We start from the raw sequence: 19,115 nt of genomic DNA, 5'->3' as shown, positions 1-19,115 counted from the left end.
CAAGCTCACCCTTGGGACTTGTACTTTCAGTTTATAAAACACATAATGCAATTATTTACAGAGGAGTTTACTGCAAATACTGTGAGTCTAAAGAAATGAGAAAAAATACATGTTAATAATAAAACCTTGGTTAGTTGTGTAATTCCAACTATTGCCTATATAACTTCATGGCAAATGCTGTTTATTCTGGCTTGCAATAGCGTTTAGAATGATTTAGCATTTTGGTAACTATTTTTCTTGAACACCCACAGTTGTAACATTTTGATCATACAAAAATACAAATTGCATAGATATTGACTATTTATTGTTTCAAAATGTTAACGTTTCCTTTATATTACATATTTTTCATCAAATCATATCAAAGTGTAGGGGAGGTTGTGTCATGAGGATTCCTACATTGCTTGAAAATAATTACTGAGGATCTTAAATGAGTAGCAAATTCCACCAGCTCACAGTGAAATTTCTCTTACATTTTTGAGGTTTTCTGGTGATTCTGAGCTCCACATGGCTATATAACATGGTACTGTTTCACTTTATCAGCAATTTTAGGAGGGTTTTATCCTAGGAGTTTACTCCTTGTTTTTGTCAAGTCAATAGAATTGACCATTTCTGTTAAAAATTTCACCTATATTCTAGGAAAAGCTCTGTTACACTATGAAAGTTGTGCATGGTTTCAAGTTTAAGAAATTATTACAGAGATAAGGAGATCTTTTAATGTGATCTATATAGAGCTGTAAGAAATGCTTGCTGTGAAATGGACAAACACATGAAACTCACTTTCATGAAGTGCGTCATAAATTTGTCTAAAGCAGTCGGAACTGGGCTTCATTCTAAGCCACCTTGATCTACACCATATAGCACATTGTGAATGACTGAAGCCATCTGCAGTTTAATTTCACACTGAGAGGAACTTGGTGGTCTCTTCTAGGTTTGATTTGAGTCTTTGAGTTTGTTATAATCCAAAACTCCAAACTGAATTCTGAATAGGAAAATCTCAGAGACTGGAACTAAAGAAGACATTTAGGTACAAAACATTTCCTAAGTGAAATCTGTAACTTTAGCATACCACATATGTTATGGTGACTTATTGATTATTGACTGCTCTCAGGTTTTTAAGGTGATATGAGAGTGACATTCATTCATGAAGGTTCCACTTGTGTCTGTGAAGGAATATTAATCTCTTTTGCAATAAGGGAAAACAAATAATTTGCCTTTGTTTTGTTTTGTAGTCTGCAAGCATCAGTCCTTTATGACCTTACTTAACATATGGTCATTCTGCTGACCAGTTAGAAGCTAGTGTAGGTGATATGTTCTTCAAGAGAAGTATTTCCTGTAAAGGAATGAGGTCTCTTCCTAAAATGTAAAGTGCCAAATTCTTCCATTATTTCCATAAGCAACTTCTCCTTTCTCTCTGAAAGGAAGAGGTAGCTGAAGATGCCTGAGCTGATGAGGATCCCAGTAAAGATAAGGAAGCAGAGAAGAGGTTTTTCTGGAAATAAATTAGAGAAAGATTTATCTTTTCTTCTGCTTTTACAGCACTTTGAACATGATGACAAAATGATAACAATGATGGAAAAGTTTCACTTGGTAGCTGTCTAGATCCAGTTTGTTTTGTCACTGTGACATGAAAGACACCCGTCTTTAGGTGTGAAACAGTAATGGAATAAAATAGTTAAAAATTTCTTCTAACTGAAGGGGGAGAGTAACTGTGAGGATAGAACAGTGCCAAGGCCATGAAAGTACAGCCCTTGCACAGCAGTGTCTTCCTGCAAAACTGCTCAATGGTAAAGATCTGGAAGGGCAGGAAAGGCACTCACTTCACTGTAAGCCCAGCTAAAGCCTGAGTAACAACCCAATACAGTGCCACTTACACACAGCTGAGTGGGAAGGAACACACAGAGACCAATCCCTAGTGATACAGTGGAAGAAAAAACTTGCATTGGAAACCATGGATTGCACGTGTGATACCACCTCTAACATCAGGACTGGTAAGCAAGTAAATGGGGTATATTTCCACCAGTGACCTGTCCTTTTTGCTGACTGTTGAGAAAATACTTCAAGAATGAGTTAGAAATAGAAAGCTTCTTTTAAAAAGCTTTTCACATGCTTTTAACAGAAAAAAACCTGCTATCATTTTAGTTTCAGTCCTGATCATCATCTGATGCAAGTCAGCTGTGGTCCAAAAACCCAAGAGATACACATATCATCACATACAGAAGTGAAAATAGAGGTGTTAATGATGGGTGAATTTCCTGAGGAAGATGAGGGAATTCACATGAAGCTTTTTCCTTTCTCTTTTCACTATAGGTACAGCTATTCTAGCCCCAGTATGTCCAGGCAGGCCCAAGAAAAGAGACAAAAAACCAGTATGAGGAGACTCTAGCAGACAGTCACTTGAAGAGGCTGTGCTCTGCCTTCTAGCCAGTTTTATTAGCTCTGCTGACAACAGCAACTGCTACTGAAGCCATAACATTTACAGAACACAATCTCCCTTGAACAGATGCAAGCATAACTCTGGCACACTAATGGCGATGCCACTGCTTGTGTTCACTTCTGTTGCATGTCAGCTGCAGCCTCATAACAGTGATTTTGGCCCTGATGCATGGACCTGTACTGAAATAAGTAAGACTACATGGCACCTGAATTTCCAACTTCTTCTTGAAGGTGTCAGTGATGGCAATGACACTGAAGCAGCAGTACAAAGATGAGAAAGATAGAAGATAAAAGTCTAGCTTACTTGTTTTATTTCTCCTTTTGAGTAAAAGATAGGCAGGGTGCATAGTCAAAATAATTTGAGATGTTGCTTGCAAAAATGTGAGAAAGAGAGGCCTTGGCATGGGGTTAAAACAACATGCAAACGTTAATATTGGTGGTTTAATCATCTACTGCTTGGTTTATCAGTAACTGCAAGAGATGCAGCGATAGTAAGCATTTGGGAGAAAAGGCCTCCTGAGGTTTGGCACATTGGATTTGTGCAGCCCCTGGGAGGATGAATGCTTAGATGGAAAGGTTCCTTGAGCCATGAAATAGTGAAGGTGCCCAGCAAGACTACCCGTGAAGGACTGACTTGCAGGAGACACTGGAGCTACATCAGCGTGAGCATGGCTGGACTTCATAAGAGAGGGACAGAGGGATCCAAGGCTCATGCATTTAAACCTGAGGTGGTGCTGTGTGACACAGATGAACAGTCCCTCTGCGATGTTCCAGCTGTGTTTCTGCTGAGACCGGTTCCTACAAAAGGACCAGCAAAGACAAAATGACACTGACCAAAATTACAACAGGAAATTCTCTCTTCTGTATGTGCAGAAAGGTTGGGACTCCTGAGAATAAGATAGGAAAAAGAGAAAGAGGAGAGTAAAATCCAAGAGAAGGAACTGACAATCGAAAGGGGAAGTTACCACAGCAGAATACACTATTGATCTCATACAGTGCCAATAGTGAACACCGATCCTGACATGTATTTTTCCATATGTCTGTTTAGTTAGCTACTCCATGGCTTTAATGTTTGTTCAGTGCAGTTCAGAAGTACTACCACTTGCAATTGCACCATGTTGTGAAATCTGTGCAACCTGGAAAAAGAACAGCATGAAAAAAGATCAATGTTACATCTGTGTTCCCTTTGGTCTCATGCTGCTCTTATTTTCAAATAGGCAATGCAGGCATTAGAAATTCCCCTTTACAATGCTGTTAGGGAAGCTGCAAGCTCTATAGAAGCACTGCCACAGAGTGGTGGGGGAAGAGGTCATGGTGGTAAAAAGAAGCATAAGATTTCATCCCAGATGCAGGCAGCATCTTGTCAGTCTTTTCGGAATCAATGAAGTGTGGGGACACAGGAGCTCTTGTGGGCAGGTTAACATACACAAGCCAGTCTGCCCCCAACGTCACTGAAGAATAAATATCCATAATTCAGAACTCCTTGGTTCATTTATATAGCACTTTGCTAGCTCAGTGAAGTTCTCTCTTTTTTTGGTAGGTAGATAGATAGTGAATCAAGAGTTGTAGATACCTGGGCAAAAGCATCCAAAGTCAAATCAGCAGCCAGCTGATGGCCAGGAGTAAATCTCATGACTGCCTGACTCCCACCCAGATACAACTTTTTTATAGTGTCTGCAAGCTTAAACGGCAGAATTTTTTTATGGACACCTAAGTGTTGTATTACTGTGTGGAGAGGGGAAGATGCCCAACTGCATTAATGCCAGAGAATTGCAGAGTTATGATCACAGTAACCAAAATTCACAGCTGCCAGTGCAGAGTCTGGTCTTCCATCACTTTGAGCACACTCAGGACTTTGATGTTTTCCATTGCTGCTTTTTGGTTTTGCAGGTTGTCCACTCCTGCCTGGTGCTCTCCCTCACCCCACAGTTTCTTCATAGCTGTGCAGAACAAAGAGGAAAGCTTGATACAACTGTACTATTCGTGCATCATAATATTTGTACATGCAGTTTTATTTAGATTATTAACTACTTATTCCCCTATAGTTTCAGACATCATGATATTAACAGGCATGGTATGAGAGGTATGTTTATATCCTGTGTTTGCAGTCTTGCAGAAAATAAGATCCTATCTCACAGTTGTCAGTATATGAACCTTAATTAGTACTATACAGTTGTTAGAACATCAGTATAGTCTCTGATCTCTCTTTCCCTGTCTGATCACATGGCTCTTGTACCTTGGAAGTGCATTCCTTGAACCTGAACAGAGAAACTATGGTCACAATCACTGACAACTTTTTGCACTGATAACATAGCATATTGATTCATTAAAGGGCTTTGTGTTTGCATGCATGTGTGTTTTCATGTAGCATTACAAAGACATGCTGTATCTGGACAGATTTCTTGGAAAGAATTTGTGGTAAATTGATGAGGTAGTTCATGCAGTTTGCTGACAAGATGAGATAGTTCCCAGCAGGTTATCTGCTATTTCAGTTAGGTTATTGCGGTACCTAAATTACCTCATTAAAAATTACCTTACATGATATCTCCTGAAAATTTTGACTGCCCGTGTTAACATCTGTTAAGTGCAGAGACAGACGTGCTTGTTACCTGGCCATGCCCACTCAAAGGCAGCTATAGCCTAGCTCTTATTCTTTTCTTCTGCAGAGGAGGGGGGTGGAAGGAGCTGGGAACGGAAAATCAATGGAAACAATTTGCAACTTATTTTGGGAAACATCCTTTACATTTTGACCCCACTACCAATGACTCCTGAAGAAGCTGTATCTGCTTAAACTTTTCTTACCATGGCCAAGTAGTTCATAGAGATTTGAAAGCCTGTTCTGAGGGATCTGCAAACTCACAACAGAAAAAGCATTACGAACAACCACTGGTACTGAACCTGCAAGGAATAGTACAAGTTCATCACAAAAGAAATGTGATATCATAGTCCCTGCATTTCTAGGATATCATCTTGTTTGATGATGCTTAAATAATCTTAGCAGAACATGCAAAGCATCAATGTAAAAAAAGATCATCCAGATAAAGTTTCCGGATTATCAGTTTTGCTACTCTTCACATTAATCAATTAACCAATCCACAAAAACTTTATTTTCAAATGCACAATTTCATATCACTATCAGGCTACTAGCTAGAAAAGCTTAACTGTATCACAACTGTACGTGGGTAGTTCTGGGAGAAGGTGAAAACAGTATGGAAATGCCTCACCATTTAAATACTAGAGGACTTTAAAACTTTTTTTTTAAAAGCAGTTTCTCTACCCAGCTAGAACTTCCTTCAAAGCTTTTGTGATGATTTAGTCCATAAAGTTAATTAACAAGTCTTTGTTTTGTTTTAAATGTTAGCTCTAATTTTTACAGTAACAAAATTAGAAGGATTTTTCACTGTCGACTCTATTACGTTGAAAAGTTTGGTACATATGTATTGTATTTTCTTTAGGAATGGTAATTGCAACAGATAACCTCTCAATTCTTCTGAAAGCTTAATATTAACAGGTGATACTGCCAGCTGTAGTACTCACCACTTCTGAGAGTTTCCATCTTATATTGAAAGGGTGACTGATCCCAGGCAGACAGAACTCTGTTAGACTGAGGAGGTGTTTTCTGTCATGCCTTTTCTGCACCTTCTGCTTAAGTAATTATCTGATTCTGAGACTGAGGTTAATATTTACTTTGTATGATTTCTGTTGACTGATGTTTTTTACAGCAATTGGACAGCACCTAAAAGAGATGGATTAAATATTTCAGTGACTCAAGAGGAGAGATCCCTCTGAATGAGAACATTTTGTAGCACAAGTGCTCCCTGCTTTGATACAGGGAGTGAAACCAGATCAAATATAAAATCTAAGTCAGATTTCAGTTGCTGGAACACACACTGACACTTTAATATCAGAGCTTCTTCTGTGGCTATTCCTTTAGAAGTAGCAAGCACGTTATTTGACATTTAAAAATAGATGATTCCCTAACCCTCAATACTGATTCAGTGCTCCGGCACAATTATAATCAATGTGAATGGTTAAACTGCAGAAAGATAGGGCTTATGGTCATACTAAACAGGAGGCATGGTACACCTTTTGTAACTGTGACAGAAAATGGAAAAAGGATTGTCCTGTATGAAGGTAGAAGAGTTTGGGGAGGGAAGTGATTAAATGCTGCAGTGGTCAGCAGGACTAACAGCTCTTTAATAGCAGCAGTACATGGGTGCTGTGAGGCACAGCAGTGGTAAAGTGTAGTATTGTATGCTGATGTGCACTAGTAGAGTGCAGTGTGTCCTAGGCCAGTACACAGCTATCAGACATTGGCTATCACAGCTTCTGTTTTGGTTTGGGTTGTTTTTTTAGCAGTTAATTATTTATAAAATATGCTGAATTTTCAAAGTGCCTACTTTCTCAGTAGCCTCTCAAAGTGCCTTACTCCCTGTCTCAGTCCAGGGCTCTGGTCCTCTAGCTCTCAGCACTGCCTTTATGTTTGTTAACCCTTGTGCCATCCATGAGGTACCCAGAATAAGGCTGAGAAGACTGCTTACACCACAAAAATTGCTCTAGGTTTTGCTGCAACTGGTATGCATGGAATGTGCAGTCAGTTTTCCCCAGACTGTGCAGTTGAGAGTGCTTCTGTACCAAATTCCCAGGGATCAGGGGTGATCCTTGACAGTCATTATAGAGACAATCAGGACATACAGCTACTGTCAGCTCAAGAAAATAGAAAAAAATTGAGTTGTCTTTGTTATTCTACCTGATATTTGTTCATGTGCAGTGTTCAAGATCAATACTGGGTCCTTTACAGTGTGATATCATGACATGAAAATTGTTTGCAAGAACTATGTTTATGTTTCATCTTCTCTTCATCCTGCTCTTAATCTTGAGCAGAGTTTTCTTACAAAGTAACAAACATAGAGACAAATCCTGCTTCTTTAAAATGATAGCAAAGGAGAAAGACTTGAAATAAAATTGATGTGTTATAACTGAAAATGTTTTCCATGTGCCAGTTCTGAGTTACTAATGGCTTCCTGCTACAGAGCTGTTCTAGGAAGGAGCCATTGTCTCACACCATGAAAAGCAAAGGTGAATATAAAATATGACTACCTGAATTAATGACAAACATTATATTTTGGATTACATTTTATTGAGAAAAGTCCATGCTAGGTTTAGCTTCCAGTTTGATTTTGAGACAGGGCTTTTTGTTGATGGAAGTTGCTTATGGTGGCCTATCAGAGCTTGGTGCAGAATGTCTTTTCTTTGGCAGCATTCTTCTCCACAGTCTGATGATGTTTCTTCTTAAATCGGCATGTTTTGAATTCTTCTGTGATTTCAGAGGTTGACTTCCCTTTTGTTTCTGGGAGGAACAGGTAGATGAGAACCGCTGAAATGACCAGGACAGCAATAAAGATGAGGAAGCAAAAAGGACCAAGAAGCATCTGGAGATAAAAATAGAATAAGATGAGTGATTTCCCTGACAACACTTGCCCCTATAGATTCTTGAAAATTGTGATTTGTCCTTGTGAAATGAGGAGTAAGTTGATTTTACATAAAGTGTATTTATTTATCTTTTCAATCTGTTCTTGAGGCAGCAGATGATGTCTGAAGTCCAGGGAAATGTTTTACATAAATGCCTCCATATGCCAGTAGCAATAAGGGATTCACAGCTTTGATCATCTACAAGGCATTTCATCCTACTCCCTGTCCAGAACAACCTAGAAAACTAGTTTAAATTCACAGAGTCAAAGAGAAGATTTTAATCAAATTACATACGACAGCAAAGGGAAAAATCATTCCAGTGAAAGTGAGGCCTAGCCACATGATGATTCCACCAATTACAAAAGCGGACGACCTTGTTGAGAGGGTGAAGATTTCATTCATGACAGATGCGATGGCTCCAGCTGAGGAAAAAACATAAAAAAGGAATAGAAACATTGTAGTTAATAATTTTCCTCAAAGTGCGTGAACTGATATCACAAACACAGCCCCAGTATCAGGCTACTATGAGATCATCTAAATTTGGGCAGCACAGTCATCTCTCTCTGAATTGCCCTATAGAACTATGGTCCATGGAGAGAGATGGACACCCACGAAGTCCAGTTTCTATTCAGCTGTGTAAAATATGGGGACAAATGGCCCTAACGGCCTATTTCTCTCCATTGCCCATAGGAGACACCTGGGTTCTGCTACTGTGGGAATTCTTTTAGGTTTTCAAGACATTCATGGTCCTTAAATACAGCCCTTACAATAATAAATGCTCTCATTTGACTTTGAAGACTATAATAATTGAAAGTAGTGTTTAGTCAGGGAACCTTCAGAGTAAATAGTGGTCTTAGGTGAGTGAGGTCCTAATAGAGAGCTATAAGTTTGCTTGTCTGGTGTTACCGATGTAGGTGATTCAGGGTGACATTAAGAGAGGATGAGAAAGGACAGAGAAATGCTAAAAGATAGATTATGCATGCTGTCAGGTATCATTCTTTAACAGAGTAGGATTTTACAGGTGAGTTGAGAAAACTCTGATATTTAGAAGAGGCTACCTCTGCCCTTAAGCAAAGACAGACGTGGACCAGATAAGCCTTTACGCACTGTACAGCATTCACACCCTCCAAAAACAAGTCTTAATAAATCGATTAACAAGTATTTTTTGTCTTGAATTTATAATCCAGTGAGAGAAAAGAGGGTCCTGATTCCTCAGGGTCTGAATCATTTCAAGCAATTTGTTAAAGTAAGTGTTTCTTGGGTCATTAATTCACCAAAAATTGGGGCTTCCCCAATTTCCATCCAAACTAAGCTGTTGATTTTTGAAGATATATTCACACAGTCTGGTTTTACTTCCATACATCCATGGTCTGTGCTTATCCTTGTGGTCCAAGGTGTCCTGTTGTTGCTTTTATTGTTCTACTCACCTGGTCCTATTCCATAGGCAATGATGAATAAAAAGATGAGACTAACACTGCAGTAACGCATCCAGAGGAACTGATCCTAGACAAAGGCAAAAGGAGGGAAGAAAATGAAATTTCATGTTATAGATGTAGCATGGCTGATGAAAAAATATAGGAGAAGCAATATTTATGAAAAAGCCCATGACACTGGGGTCTGTAGTAGAATTTCACCAGAACTACTTATCTTTCTGTACTGATTACAGTGGAAGGCCAGAAGCAGCCTGCAGTGTCATATCTACAGAGGTGAGCTGAACTGCACCCTGGTCTGAAAAACAGCTAACACATTCCAAGATAATTATAGCATGGGGAAAATTGTTACTGATTTGACTTAATTATCTTATTGAATTAGACAGCTTCAGAGAAATGTTTAAATCTCTTGTGAACCAGAAGTTATCTGTGGAAGAGAAAAAAGCTGAAAGATTGTGGGTGGGACCAAGATCTCAATGCAGTGCAAACCACTGGCACTACTGAAGCCGTGGCACTGGGTTCCTCACTACTTTACACCATTCTGACTGGAAGTAACTAGAGAGCTGCACTATGTAGCTGGATCACTTGTATCAAGGGTGGAAATCGGTGGTTGTTGGAAGGGCCACTACACACCACTTCCGCTGCAGGAGGCATGGGATAGCGAATGGGAAAGGTGACAGCAAGGGTGGTCATCTAGGTATTTAAAGGACAATGAAACAAGACACAGGTGCGGTTTGGAGAGGTCAGGCAGGCAGATTGCTGGAGGAAAGCTATGCCAGGCCAATGGTTTTACAAAATATTTCTCACTGACTTTTTGAATGCCTGATTAAAAGAGATGAACTACAAGGCAGGACAAAAGAAGCCTTGCAGAGGGGCTATGAGTTTGTATTCAGAAGATATTCTGATCTGTTATTTTGGACATGAAAGATAAGGCTGACTATCTGCTGTCCTGCGCAAAGAATTCTGATGCAGGTCTACTCCTAGAGAGACATATGCTTACACTTAGTAGAAGGCTTGTTTCAAGCAACACCAGTATCAGTGCCATCAGCAGATAACCGCCCCATAGGAGTATCCGGCGTCCAAAACGATCGATAATGGAGCTCTGAAGAATTAAAAAAAGTTACGTATCACTGGAAGCATGGCAAAATCCAGCTATCAGCTGTCCAACAGATAAAGCATTATTCTTGGGTTCTTTTTGCTTTAGAGAACACAAATCTTATTGGTAACAGTCTGTTATTTTACTGAATTTCCTCTCGCCTCTCTATGAATTACCATTGCTGCCCAGCACTGCAGCTACTTTTTCATAAACGCTGTAATCAATGGAAGCATGTTATGACTGCATACAAATATATAGATATACACAAATATATGGAAATAAGTATAGATGTTTATGTTTGGATGACATTTCATTTATATTTGTATGAATAAGAGAGGGATTTTTATAAGAAATTATGGAAAATGAAGATGGGATGAAAGATGTAAAAGGTGAGACAAAATTTGGAGTGGATGGTAACAACCACTCTACAGATTTATGCAGTACCACAGAAAATTTATTTAGTTCATAAGAGGAGAAGATTCTTTTTTAAGGAAGAATAGACTCAACTCACATGTACTTTAACTCTTAAAGCCTCAGAAGGGTCTGACTTACACAGAAGATGATAGAGATGAGCTCGGAGATTGCAACTCCTAGAGATACATATGGGATTATGCTTTCCTTCAGGTTGGCTGTCTGAAAAATTTCTGAGGTGTAAAAGGTGATCTGGGAAATAAGAAACATTTTCAAAATGAAGCATATCAATAGACATGATATGTGCTTATCCATCATCTTTTAGAACTAGATTTGTCATCACTGCAAAAGCATCAATACATTACTGGGGCTTAGTGGAGGTGACATACCTGCTTTAGATGTGAAAAATCAAAAGGTTAATGTAGATGAAGAAAGGGAAATTGAATCTCCAGTGGGGAAAAAAAAAAAAAAAAGAAGTTGAAAGGAGCATGCTCCCTGTAAGACATGAGAAAAAAGATGTTGTTTTGACAAGGAGGAAAAGGAAAGGGACAAGATAGCCACCTTTATGTGGAGACAACTGAAAGGAAATTACTTAGTGGATGAATCTCCTTTATCAAATGGAATGAAAATTGGATGGCAGTTGCTGGCCATCTGCTACTGCAGAAGTCAAAAAAAGTGGAGCTGGAAGTCTAGATAAACAGGTCTGTGGGTTGTCACAAGCCTTAGGGTCTTTATAACCCTTTTTCCTACAGAGTCTTTGGTAATACCACCAGGGGAATGAATGCAACAGTGCTCCTGCAGGAACTTATGCTGAGTTGGACCTTTTGTATTCCCACCTGAGCAGCTCCCTTAAAGGCATGAAGAATACTAGTGATGATACCACAGATCTTCACAGGCAGTGAGCTCTATGTGAGGAGGAATAATGTAGATCCAGGAGGAAAGTGCTAAGTTGGAATTGTGGCACTCCGGTTACTTAATGGTAGATATAAGCATGGAAATAGGGTATACTCAACTGCACTCAAGCCACAGAGCTGTAGACTCAGTAAAAGGAGGAGCATAGTACTCAGCTGTGGATACACGGATGGTTCTTTCAGCACCTCTAGGACATTCATGATCTTGGTGCCTTTTGTTACAGCCTTTTCCTTCATCAAGTCATCAAATTCTGTATGATAATTCCCTTCTCCCCAGAGTTGCTTCATGGCTACAGAAGAGACAGAATGAAGTATACTCCTCCATCATCTGTTCCACTCAGACTTCTATATTTTTAAATTTTTAATGACATTAAACCTTTGCAATTCAGTCCGAGTTTTGATTCATCAGCCACTGAGCAAAGAACTGAAACATCGCTTACTGGAACATGCTAAGACTTCCCTGGAAAATGGCTTTCAATTTGCTGTAGTTTTTAGGGGTGGATCTTAAGTATTTCTGATGACTTTGCTTAGTCTGGAGGACTTTAATCATGTAGTTGTGAAGAAATCTGTAGTTGACTAATAGAAAACCCGATTCCCTCTATAAGCTTCATTTTCCCAAGAGTTTAACAAATTAAGGATCTAAAGTTTCATTTTACCTTGCAAGCAACCAGCTTTGTCTCCTTTTTGCAGCAAGAGATAGGGAGGGGACTCAGGAAAGGATGGCAAAAAGAGCAGTTGAATTAATGCCACCAACCCAGAGAAGGACAATAGCACATTCCACATGTCTTCAGTTCCTAAAAGGTCCCTGTGAAAGCACGTTAGAGTGTATTTATACTCCAGTACAATTACAGTCTATAACTAGTTTGGTATTTTCTAGATCCTAGACTAGCTAAAGAGACACAATATACATATAGACCTTGAAAAGATAAATTGAAATAGATATTTTGTCTAGGGAAAGCAAAATAGACTAATATTTTATTTTTACTGCAAGACTGAGATTTTTCTTGTAATTTGAATATTTTTCTAAAGATCAGTGAAGTTTGAATATTCCCACAACAGCCCCCTGAACAAATACTTCAATTCTGCATGAGGTTATCAAGAAATTATCAGAAATTATCAAAAGTTTGCTAAGAGTGTTTACATACAATCTTTACTTATTAACTTCAGCAGAGAGACCGCCCCTCCAGAGATGGATTCACCCTTTCTCAAGAGAAGGGCCTTTCTCTCCCTGGTGAATGACATGGAAACCTCAGTGACTGCTATGGGCTAGATGCATCCTTTTTGACAGCTGTAGCTGAGCAAAGTAAAACCCCACCCTTAGTGTATGTCTGTTTCTAGGACTGGGAGAACAATACTTTCCTGCCATACAGAAGACAAATAAATAGAGAAAAGGATGAGAAGGAGTAGCACCAGTACCGTAATCCAAGAATTCTTGCTACAGCTTTTCCTAGTGCAAGAAACACAGAGGAGGTCACATTTACAAATCCGCGCAACTTCTTAGGTGAGATCTCTCCAGCATACTGAACATGAGCATTCATGTTTATTCCTAAAGTGAAGAAGACACAGGAGAGCTAAAGCTACAGAAAGCAAGAGAGATGGTCCCTTTTCATTTCACCTTCACTAAAGGTAGCTCTCTGCTCTGTCTTCCGAACTGTTTGCTATATATCCTCCACAATAATAGGCTGAAAATGTACCTTTTACTTCAAGTGAGATGCTTAGCTAATCCATCAGATCTCTCTCTCAACAAGACCTCTTGAAGGCAAAGGAGAGCTCATCTTACCTTTTCCCAATCTGTTCCTTGTTCCACTGGGGTTACTGTGCATGCCCGGGTACTCCCAGCAGGAAGATTTCTGTATCCACCCCAAAGAAGTCACACTAACATGGAGTAGTGGGGAGTCCTACCAGCACCGATGCCCTCAAGGAAGCGCCCAATCAGGATCATCTCAAAAGACTTGGCTCTCCTACTGAAGCCAGTATGCAGTGTGGCTATTATTAGGACCACGTCGTTGAACAGCAGACATTTCTTCCTGCAACAGCAAACAACACATGGGTATGATCCATGTTTTATTGTTTCATCTTTGACTAACGTCTGCCTGTTCTCTGGATACAGGAGCAGCCATGGTCATGTTTAAATCCATTTTTTGTAGGACAACCATATCAGATTATGAGAAGGCATGATGTCTTTGCGGGGGCATGGAAAGAGAGAAGCTAGATTCCCCTTTTCCGTGCTAACACTATGTGAGCATACCATGAGGCTGAAGGAAATTTCTGCAGGGTAAATGCTTCTTTTCACTTCTTTCCTGTGGGCAAGGCTCCCATCTCAAACATGTCACGTGTCCCCAGAACAAGGCTTCCCTGAGAACTTGCTTCAATGCCTACCTCAAGCTAGAGTTCTGGCTTTGTCCTTCATGGCCACCCTCAAAGAGAGGGTTCTGAATGTGGCCTGAGGGCCTTCTGCTTATCTTGCTGAAACTGATTATTCTTATAGAGGAATAAACCTGCACCAATTTTTAAAGTCTGTGATCAATTAAAAAACGAAAAATAATAAAAAAGCTTTTGCCTACAGAATATCTATCCCCTTCTCCACTACTGCAGTGTTTTGGGGCCCAGTAAAGAAATTTCAGAAATTTATTTGTTACTGAAATTTCAGCAAAAATACAGGAATTGTGTGGCACCAAAACTCCTGTGACAAGGGAGTCAGAAATTGTTGCATATTTTTGTCTTTAATGCACCTAGGTGTAGTTATACACACTGAGTAAATTCTGCACCAGAAGGGGGCATGAGAATTCTGACATTCATTATATTAGGTGAGTAATATTTAATTGCTTCCCTTGTTGCAGCCCTGATTAGCAAGCTGTTGGGAAATATACTTACTTTCCATATTTTGCAGTCAGGTACCCACTACACAGACACCCTATCATTCCACCAACACAGTACACAGACACGATGAAGGACCAAAATAATGTGAGTGTCTCCTGATGCAGCACAGAACCATATCGCTCCAGCCATGTTTCGTTGATAAACTTCTGAATGTACTGGGACAGAAAAAGAGATTTTCATTCCACTGAGGCACTAATCACAATTGTTCTTCATAATGTTTACAACTTAAAAAAATGAGATTAACAGTCATTGCTAAAAGCATGACTATGGGACTTGTTTGCAAATGAGGATTGATATTTCCTCCCATACATTCTGATAGTGTAAGAGAATCTTTTAAAAATTAATTATACTCTTTAGTCTGTTGAATCCTGGCTCTCCTACACCAAACTACTGGGACCTTTTATTGATTTTAGTGAAGGGCAAATGTTCTTGTTGCAGGTAGTGGATATGAAGAGGAAAGGGCTGAACAAATGTTTGAAACTCAGCTCATTTTAAAATCTTTTTTCTTCATGGCATAATCTTTAAGGAGAGTGTTTCAATGTATTGTTTCCACACAATTCTGTGGGATGTCGTCTTTGGACCATAGCTCCTAACAATCATGAAAACTCATTTTGTCCTTTGGCAGTGGACAGTATGGCATTGGAAAGAGCTGGGAATAAACTCACATAGCAACACCTAACATTTTTTAGAGCAAAGTGTCAGGCCTAGTACCATGAAGAGCAGTTACAGATATGATTTTATGAAGGCTTTGCTTACCACGGAAGTATAATTGATCACAGACACTTGAAAACCAGATAGGTGGGTTCCACCAATTCCGAGCACCATGATCATTAGCAATAGCTTCCGGTATTGAACCTGCCAAAGATGAAACACATACTAAGTTCCTGATACCAGCATGGCTTTCAGACCATGAGATAATTTATGAGATCTTATATCTTCACATCTCTATGATTAAGTAGCATTTAAAATGTGAAAACTAATTTTGCATTTTTCAATAATTAAGCAAGATTGCTGTGAAATTGTTAAGATACAAACCTGCACATTCCTTTATGTTCCTCTCCTGGTTATTAGCAGCCTGAAAAGATGCAGTCTCTAATTCTGTTAGTTCTGCTAGCTACAGAAATAAAAAAATGTAAACATAAAAGCCTTATTTGGATAGTTTGTGTTTGCTTTTGTACTAGTAAGAAGCTACAGCTTTCCTGAATTCCCCTTTCCCTTCAACTTTGCCTCCTAAAAAACATTGTTCACCAGTTTCCAGAGATTAATCAAGTCTGTCCTCTTAAAACTTATTTTTTCACATTTCACTTTTATTATCCCCATAGAAAACTGCATTTTCAGAGTCCCTGCTTGACTGACTCCTATTTGAAATGCTGTGTTTCCAGGATGTACACTGGATTTTAGACTACTCTTCACAAGCACGTATGTTTTCAGGCATTTGGTCAGGTCACACTCTAAACAGAGCAGTATCCTCAAGTATCCTTGAGAATGTAGGGCAGTAGAATGGGAAGGTTTTTTCTGGTTTGTTTTTTTCATTGCTACTATTTTCTTCATCTTCCTTAAAATGTCTATTCTTTCGTGGTTTCCCAGGTCCTCTTTTAAAACCACTCACTCTTTTGTATTTCTAATACGTTTTCTGGAGATGCTGTGTAGTCAGTCTTACTGCTGAATCAGTGTTGTCCCAAGCATGTGCTCTGTTGCTCATTTTTGTTACAAGAAAGACTGTTTGACTCCCTTTGCTGTAATCATTAAAGATCATGCTGCTGTTAGTGACTAGGGCTAGAAGACAAGAAGTTGGATACTCACCAGGTCTGAGAGGAAACCAGCCATTTCCCCTTGAAAACCTGCCTGCTCTGAGAGCCCTTGTCAAGTCTGTCAGATGAGAGATATGTTTTCTATGCTTAGATTATAAGAAGTTGGGATCATAGCACAGAAGTTAAATTCTAACTATGTAGCTTTTAGTGAATTGTGTCCTCCTGCAACACTGGCCAAGGCCTCTTCTTGCTGGTTTAATTATTCTAAGACCCAGATATGCCAGGCTGATTACAACATTGGTAAATGTTTATCCTTCTTGTATTGGGAGCACCCCCCTTACTCGCACTGCTAAAACAGCTGTGTGTTCCTGTGTGTGAGGAGTCAGGCGGTGCTGCCATCTTTCCTTCAGGGAAGAGAGTCCCTCTTCACCTTTCTGACAAGCAGCTTAAGCAGAGTGTGTTTTCCTCCTCTCCAGTCTACTACAGAGATAACTCATTTAGTATTGTAATTGAGCTGTAATGCCTCTACTTTCATGCTATAAGATTTTCAGTTGCTTGAAGTGATTTGAACACTTCCCAGTTGCAGGACATGAATTATCTGAATATTGGCATATTGGGTCCTTGCTAACACGCAGTTCTTTATAGAGGGTCACGTTGTTTCCAGAACCACCCAGAAGCCTCACTCTTACCCCTCTGTAACAATGGTGATAGCCTACTGTGTGCCAGAGTGGGAGGCTTATTCTGTTCTGGCTTGAGAATTGATTGTAACAAGTACTTTTCGCCTTAAAAAAAAAATTGATTTCGAATCAGCTAAAGACTATTTACAAAGAGTGTAAATTAATTCTTGCTTCCTTCGGGCTTTATGTATTACATGGAACATTTCGTACTACACTGAATACAACATAGTTCACGCTATGCTAACAAAGATTTAACTGTCTATGGTTAGTGCTGAAAGCAGAGGCGGGAGGGTGGGGTTACAGTTCTGAAGGTAAGTTTTCTCAGGAGCAGGGTGGAAGCACTGACATTCCTCCTACAGCTTGTTCTCCAGGTTACAGCGACTGACAACAGCCCCACGCTGCCCCCGGGCGTGTGCCCAGCAGCACAGGCAGCCTTGCTGAGTCACGCCCTGACCTTTCTCCTGCTGGATGTCCCAGTAATACTCTCTCCAAACCCTCTGTCCGGTGTCTTGTTGCACATCAGTACAGTGAAATAATTCAAGTTGAATTCTTTCCACCTGTTCCGTTTTCATCATTCCTGAAATCTTCATCACCTCCACATCAAATGAGGTTGTGCATTTCATTCCCTCCCCTCTCAGCACAGACTCCTCAAATGTTATTGCTTCCTCTTCTAAAACACCTCAGAATCTACCTTTCTGTTCAATTATTACTGCAAAAATCCCTGTCTTTATTTAGATTTTCTCTTGCTTCTTAAAAATTCCTTCTCTCCATCTCCAGTCGTTTCAACACTGGCCACTGCACTCCCCACAGGCAAAGATTTTGCTGTCACAGAGAAGACTGCAGCCAGATTGTACACCCTGTCCTCTCTCAGCTCCATCACCCACTTTATCTTCTTGGATCAGACCAGAACTGTGTCCAGCAGGGTATCCCAGAGCTGTCAGTCACAAACAGCAGTTGTAGGCAAAAGCGTAAGAACAGAGCAAGTGTGCAGGGATCTGTCCCCATGCAGCTTCCAGGTCTCAGTGATGAACAACCCTGGGACTTTGTTGGTCAGGGTGGTGTCTTTAAATGTGCTCCTTCCACACATTTACTGAGAACCTCTTTGAACTATTGTAAACCTTTGTTGTTCCTAACTCCTGTGGTGGAAAGGTCTAACGAGATACTTGAACAATCCAGTGTTTCTTCTTGCTTTCTGTCAGGACACATAAAAGCTACTTTTGAAATAATTACCCCACTCTTTTGCTGTTTCTGTCATTTTATCTTTCCTTTTAACTTCTGTTTCCTGTAACAAATCTGAATGTCATCTCTGTTTCCAGACCTTTTAATGTTGTACCATCCCTTGCAAGTCTATTTTCATTTTTCTTTTCCCTCTCAAAGGACTAACAGCAAAGTGTTTTGCTAGACTCAGACAGCAGGGTTTAGGCACCTTAGAGTGGGGACATGGGCAGGGAGGAGATGAGCTTCAATGAACTAGAGGGGAAAGGATTTGTTCTTTGAGCTGAAGATGGGAAGCTTGGCTGCTGGAAGGAAGAACACACATGGCAGCTCTGGGTCTTTCTGGAGAGTTTTTTAAAGACTCTTGTCTGTGGCCAGATTTTAACATCTGGTTGGTCAAACAGTCCCTGCAGAGCCCTGTTCCTCTTCCTCCTGCTGCCTGTGTTTCTCCCAGAATACTCATAGTGCTGTCTCATTTCTATCTGGCCTCACACTTTTGTTTACTGCTGTAATATGGAGAAAGAAATATTTAAATGCCTAGTACAGTTCTTATTTATTTTCCTAAAGAAGAAGACAGGACAAGTCTTTCCACCTAGGATGCAAACACTACAAGAAACGTGCTTATTCCAGACTCAGTACTCACCTCACCCCATACCCTTGGCTTGGAGGGATTTTGTTTTCAAAGATGCCATGTGTTGCACTTGTGTGATCCTGGAAATCAAACAGATAAACGGCAGATTCACATGCACTTCTTTAACCTTTATTCCCAATCCATGCCAGTTTACAGCAGTGTTAATGATTTACCATGTTTTCCCTCTTGCAGACAGTATTTACCAGTA

At 39.8% G+C, this 19,115-nt stretch overlaps 1 protein-coding gene across 1 annotated transcript; it reads right to left on the bottom strand.

The window, feature by feature from the left end:
• Nucleotides 1-7,658: 7,658 nt before the first annotated feature.
• Nucleotides 7,659-16,460, bottom strand: LOC141967418 (solute carrier family 2, facilitated glucose transporter member 11-like). The gene is made up of 12 exons (XM_074921192.1): nucleotides 16,437-16,460; nucleotides 15,390-15,488; nucleotides 14,628-14,788; nucleotides 13,656-13,780; nucleotides 13,170-13,299; nucleotides 12,410-12,558; nucleotides 11,856-12,043; nucleotides 10,984-11,094; nucleotides 10,336-10,437; nucleotides 9,333-9,408; nucleotides 8,200-8,327; nucleotides 7,659-7,865 (listed from the first exon to the last, which is right to left on the bottom strand). Exons 1-12 carry the CDS (start codon nucleotides 16,458-16,460, stop codon nucleotides 7,659-7,661), a joined length of 1,500 nt encoding a protein of 499 aa, XP_074777293.1.
• Nucleotides 16,461-19,115: the final 2,655 nt, after the last annotated feature.

This window comes from Athene noctua, chromosome 17, assembly GCF_965140245.1.
Source record: "Athene noctua chromosome 17, bAthNoc1.hap1.1, whole genome shotgun sequence".
In the NCBI taxonomy this organism is placed as follows: Eukaryota; Metazoa; Chordata; class Aves; order Strigiformes; family Strigidae; genus Athene; species Athene noctua.
Note: the sequence above shows the minus strand (reverse complement) of the source record. Positions and strands in the feature narration are given on the sequence as shown.

Excerpts from the sequence above, each read along its gene's own strand:
- LOC141967418 (XM_074921192.1), bottom strand. The coding sequence starts at position 16,460 with ATGGCTGGTTTCCTCTCAGACCTG. Across the intron at positions 15,489-16,436 it reads CTGGTTTCCTCTCAGACCTG|GTTCAATACCGGAAGCTATT; the intron begins GTGAGTATCCAA and ends CATCTTTGGCAG. Across the intron at positions 11,095-11,855 it reads AGCTCTGTGGCTTGAGTGCA|ATCACCTTTTACACCTCAGA; the intron begins GTTGAGTATACC and ends CTTATTTCCCAG.